The sequence below is a fragment of the Merops nubicus genome, unplaced genomic scaffold, assembly GCF_000691845.1.
Source record: "Merops nubicus isolate BGI_N331 unplaced genomic scaffold, ASM69184v1 scaffold34537, whole genome shotgun sequence".
Classification (NCBI taxonomy): Eukaryota; Metazoa; Chordata; class Aves; order Coraciiformes; family Meropidae; genus Merops; species Merops nubicus.
Window position 1 is genome coordinate 1 of NW_008618952.1, and position 5,925 is coordinate 5,925.

The following is a 5,925-nucleotide window of genomic DNA, read 5'->3' on the forward strand; positions in this document are numbered from 1 at the left end:
CGGGGCCTCCCCTCGCGGGGGCCGCGTTTGTTTGTCTCGCTTGTGAAGGGCGTTTCGGTTCCTCCCTGACGCGCCGGGAAGCAGAGGCGCCCGGGAAGCCCGTGTGGGCCGGGCGGGAGCACGGCCTGTGCGGACGTGGAGTTGCTGCCCAGCGTTTGGCTTTAGGGATATTTTTGATGTTTAGGCAGTGCAGGCGTCCTCCCGGGAGCTTGGCCTTATTTACCCCCGTATACACTCCTATACTGGCAATACGGATGTGGTCCTTCCGATTTTTCCGAGTCCTCTGGCAGCATGCAGAAAAGCCTTTCAGGACCATCCCTAATACAACAGCAGAAGGATTGATCTGCAGCGCCTGCCTGATGCCCTGGCCTGTCCCCGGGCCGCACACGGCTCCGCAGGGCTCTCTGCTGACCCATCGCTGCTTCCCTGTGTCGCAGGTGCTGTGCCGGTACCAGCACGTCTGGGACATCGACCTGCGCCTCCGCCCGGCCTTCCTCGGTGGCGTAATGCAAGCGACTGGTAGGAGCTCAGCCCTGCAGGGAGATTCGTCCTCCCCTTGTGGGGCACCACCGGGCGAGCTCCTCGGGAGTGCGGAGCCCACAGAGCCAGCTTCACACTAAGTTCTGGCACACGCAACAAACGAACTGTAGGATTGTGGAGCTCAGTAGTGACGGAGAAGTCGGCCACAAGGAATTTCATGCTGTTGTAGCTGCACGGCCACTGTGGCACATACACTATGCCAAAGCTCCTCAGTTATAAAATAGAATAATTGTAGTTTGATATGGAATATTTTTCAGAAGTTTTCTGCAGAGTTCAAATGAGAATTAATTAGCGGAACACTTGCAGTTTGTGACATGTATGAAGGATCCAGGTACATCATGAAATGGTACTTGTGGCCTTAATGAACAAACCGAGACTTACCAATCATGACGTTAACAAGCTCTACATTTGTCTACCCACCCGTTAGTAGTTGTTTAGCTTAAAAGTCATCTGAATCAATATAAATCCCTGCTAGGACATTTGTGCCTTGGTTTAAAACTGGTTCTTCTAACCTAAAGGGTTGATCTGTGCAAAGCCAAAACAACTCAGGTTTAACTCCAGTCTCTGGAGAAGCTGTGTGTGTTTCAGTAAGCCAGCAGGACACTGTATTCCTACTCAGGCACATCTGTGCATGAGGGCTCATTTGTTTTGTCTAGTGTTATTATAATACAGTGGAAAATCTCAACAGAACCTTTTTCCCTGCAAGGTAACAAGCCCCCAGCAATGTTGCCAAAACGTGCAGAATACATGCTGAAAGATCTCAAGAGGATGGCAAAATACTACCAAGTGCCTGTGAAAATTTCAGGAAGTGACTTCCAACGTATCCTGGGTACAAGTAAGTAAGGGACTTGACTCAGCTGCTGTCTTTCAGCTCTAGTGCTGCTGGTTCAGTCTCTGTAGCAGCACGGTGAGTTTCCTGCTGCTGTGCCTCCTTTCAGCCTGTTCCTCTGTCCCCACTAACCCCAGGCAGCCTTGGGGCCATGCGCTTTATCACAGCCCTCCAGATGACCCAGCCAGCACGCGTGGAGCCCGTGTCTAGGGAGTTCTGGGTACGATTCTGGTCACAGGTCAGTGGCTTATGAAGCAAACGTCTTGATCCTTTCTCTGTCAACCTTCCTGTCCCACTTAGTTCAAATGTGGAATTAGAGCAAGAGAAAGGAAATGTCTTCTAATAAAAATTCACAGCAGGAAACTTGAGGTCCAGGAGCCAAAAGAACTGGCTTATAGACAGCTTCGTTTGCCTTCTTCTTGGGTATGTATGGTGAGTCCTGTGGGCTGATCAGTGGTTCATATCAGAAAGCACTAAATGTGTTCCTAGACTGGGTGACTTTTTCTGAGGAAATTTCTCCAGCAACCAGTATTGGCCTGTTCTCAAGTCCAGAGCTGAGCTTTTGTTCTTAAGTGCTGAATTATCTATTTTATTCTTTTAACAGCGTGAAGATATCAGTCAGCCAGAGTCTATATTGGCTGTAAGTGTCTCCTTTTTGTTGGTGCTTCTGCATTTCTGGGACGAATTCTTCTTGATGGCTTGGATCCATAATAGGCATGAAGACAGCTTAGTGAAATAATCACCTGGAGTTTTGAAACACTTCAACTAGAAAAAAGTGGATTTAATTTCCCTTGCAGCTCTGTTTGGAATGATTTTTTTTCAAAACAGTGCTTTCAATGGAACTTCAAAACCAGAATGTCCTTTTCTGTGAGTTTTTGTAGCAAGATAACCAGGATGGATAATGAATTATCTGTTAATAGCATTTTATTAACAGTCGTTAAAGTATTAACAGTAGTTAAAGTATGAACAGAGTCTCCAGAATGCATTGAGGTTTAGCTGCAATATGAAAACGTGAGGTGAAATGCAACACTTGGGGAACTTGAATTTCCTTGGGGTGATAGGGCCAGGCTTTACTGTGAGGTCAGGTGCTGTACTGCCCTTTCACATGATTTGGAACTGTGCTCTTTTGATGTACTTCCTTTTAGCATTTGGATTTTATTACAGCAAAAGCTGTAATGGCACGTAAGTTAGTATGCCATGAGAGGTCTCTCATGTCTACTTTTTTTTTTAAGTCCTTGGAATACGAAGAACAGAGAGGAATTATCCATGACTAGTCTCTCCTATCCAGCATCCTTGCTGTTTCCCCAGAGTCTAGTCCTTGCCCTTCAGCTTCATCTTACTGTATCTTTTTTACCAGAGGTTTTCAGCAGAGGGTTGCATTTTGCCTTTTCAAGAGTCAAGATTTGAAGGACATAATCAAACTGTGGTCCATGAACCCTGGCAGGCAGCTGAGGTGCCTACTGAGTGTACCTCAGTGCACGAGCGGTGCTTGCTCGCTTCCCCCCTGCTGCCCAGTGGGACACAAGAGGGAAAAGAAGAATAAAACCAAAAAACCTTATGGGTCAAGATAAGATTGCTTAATAAGCAAAGGAGGAGGAGTAGAAGAGAGAAGGAAAACAAAAGAAGTGGTGTAAAGGCAGTCACTCACCACCTCCCACAGGCAGACTGGTGATCAGCCAGTTCCCCAGCAAGTGACTGACCTCCCTAAACCCACTCCTCAGGTGCTGCTGGCAGGATGTTCTATGGCACAGAGTATCTGTGGTGAGTGTGGGTCATAGGCCTTGTGTCCTCCCCCAGCCTCTTGTGTGCCCCTGGTCTATTCACTGCATGTGGAGGGAGAGAGAAACAGGTCTTGACACTGCCAGCACTGGACAGCGATAGCTGAAACGGTGTCATCAGCTCTGTTTTGGTCGTGGATCTGAAGTGGAATCACAGAATCTCCTGTGAAGAAAATGAACTCAATCCCAGTGAGAGCCAGCAGGTGAAGAGAGCTGAGTCTGCCCCCCAGCAACCCGTGCTCCAGGGCTCAGTGCTGGGGCTGCTCCTCTTTTAACACTTTATCAGTGATCCTGGTGAGGAGATGGAGAGCAGCCTCAGCTGAGTTTGCAGATGACACTAAGTCGGGCGGGTGTGTGGATCTGAGTGTATATATATTTTTTTTTTTTTTTTTAGGAACTCCTAAAAGGAAGTGCAGATTTGAGGCTTGGAAATTTAAAATATCCCTTCTGCTTTGTATTTGAGAGTTGATAAATGATGAATGGGTTGGGAATGCAGCAATACAGTTGGGCAAGATGTGCTTCAAGGGTATTTTATAATTCTTTTTTGGTAATAGACCTTGGGTGATAATACTGAAGATGAAATTAATTAGACCATACTAGGAATCAGAATATTTAGTATTAGAGTACTCTTAGTTATACTCTTTTCCCAGGTTGCCAGGCAGGCTGGGATATCATCAGAGCTTGCCCAGAAGCTACTTGAAATGATTTCAACTCCTGAAGTAAAGAACCGACTGAAGGAGACAACAGAGGAGGCAATAAAATACGGGGTGAGATGCTGCCAGTGCCATTTAGCATCACAGCCATGCATTCCTTGACTCATCCTTAAGAATAAAGGGGGGGAAGTAAAAAGGACTGCTTTGTATGCCTGAAGATTGATCGTGTGTCTGCAGAAACCCTTGTTGTGACATTCTGTTTCCCCTCCCTGGTGTCACCAGGCCTTCGGGATGCCTGCTGCTGTGGCACATCTCCACGGGGAGCCTCAGCTCTTCTTTGGCTCTGATCGTTTGGAGCTACTGGGCAACTTTATAGGTGAGTGTATCTCCTGACATCACCTTTGGATTCACGCTTTCACTGTCTTTTAATGAAATAGCTAATACAGCTAAATCAAACACCATTAAGATCTTTCAAATACAAAATAATGTTGGATATCCTTCTCATGGGACTGAACTGCTGGTTGGAATGTCTCTCAGTAGAGTCAGAGTAACCAAAGATGGAGTGCTTTCCCAAACAAGAAGTGACTTACATTCTCCATCCTCTCTGGGCATGTTTCAAGGCTTCGTGCTCCATGTGCCATTCCCAAATTCCTACTGAAACTCCTGAGTTTTCAGAAAGTTTCTCTTTAGCCTTTTGGTACTGGGCATTAGGCCTTGGCTAAGACGAAGACTATGGCTGATGCTGTTTTTCTGTTTTGTAGCTTTAACATTTCCATTTTGTATCTGTTCCTTAATGAAAAGCACATTATCACAGCCCCCCAGTCCCTAACTTGTAATTGCCTCAATACTGAACTTTTTAACAGGCATTTGTGTATGAGCCATCCTTTTTTTGTAGTTCTGTTAACAGAAAAATTGCTTTAAATTTTTAAAGATAATTGGAATAGGTTGTGGTAAGTAATAAATCTCAGTCACCTACTTTGACATGAGTTAGAGGGCTTGACTATTGATTTCAAGATTTGGTACTTGTGAGACTTTGTAACTCAAAGGAGTTAAGCACATAATTAGCTCTGATGCATTTGCTTAAAAATATCAGAAAAGCTTAATTAATGTAAATTAAAATTAGTCATAGGCTTGAGCAGAAGGGTTTGGCCTTTTTTTTAGCTATTTTCCTTTCTGGATGGGTTTCTGATTCTATAAAAATATTCTTGATTAAAGTGAGAGTGAGGAAGATGAGTACCCAGTACACACTACGCTGGTCACTAACCCTAACTGGAATGTTACAGCCTGGTTTCTAGTCTCAACTCCAAGGAGTTCAACAGATTTTTCTCCTTTTGTTTCTCTGACTCCCCAGCCTTCCACCCTTTTTCTCTCCCTTGCCCCCCACTCCTCAGAAGGGAAGTCCTAAAATGAATTTGTTTTACCCTCACATGGAGTGCCCCAGACCTGCAGAATCTCTCATCTGTGACAGAGGAAAAGAATTCTGTACAGCTTCAGTTGTGACCAGACAGTGAAGGATTTGTGAAGCTGGCTGAAGCATGACATAAATCTGTATTCCCTAATCTGCAGTAGTTCCCCTTCCAAAGGGGAGAACAGTCACCTGCAGAACTGTGTCTGGCCATGTGGTTCTATGTATTTAATGTTAACTCTCTTTTGTGCTGGTTTGTCTTGCAGGTGAGAAATGGCTGGGGCCAGTTCCAAGCCCCAAGATGTGAAAAGCCCTGGAGACATATATGAGAATGAAAAGACATATGTACACAGTCATTCTTCAGTGATTATCTGAATATATCCAATTTTATGGAGAGATGGCTTCCTCCTTAACAGCTAACTTCACAGCTCAGTCACATCTCCAGTTACAAAGAAGTTCAGGGTTTGCCTATATTACCAGTCTGTGAGGTCTTTACCAATACACGTGCTGCTTTTCTTTCAATAGAGTAATGATTAACATTAAAGATTAAACATTAAATACTTAACTTCTTGCAGTTTAAACATTCTTCTTTCATTCTCTTATCCTGAAAAGGATTATGAGGATTAAATTGTTATGGGACTGAGATCTTTGGATTTCTCCCTAAAAGCATGAGGATTAAATTGTTATGGGACTACAGTCTCAGGACTTGTGATGTCTTCC

The 5,925-nt window shown here is 44.7% G+C and overlaps 1 protein-coding gene across 1 annotated transcript; it reads left to right on the forward strand.

Annotated features, from left to right (window-relative positions):
• Window positions 1–254: 254 nt before the first annotated feature.
• On the forward strand, window positions 255–5,512 carry GSTK1 (glutathione S-transferase kappa 1). Its single transcript, XM_008943626.1, has 7 exons — window positions 255–519; window positions 1,247–1,375; window positions 1,507–1,607; window positions 1,974–2,009; window positions 3,798–3,914; window positions 4,083–4,176; window positions 5,472–5,512. Exons 1-7 carry the CDS (start codon window positions 255–257, stop codon window positions 5,510–5,512), a joined length of 783 nt encoding a protein of 260 aa, XP_008941874.1.
• Window positions 5,513–5,925: the final 413 nt, after the last annotated feature.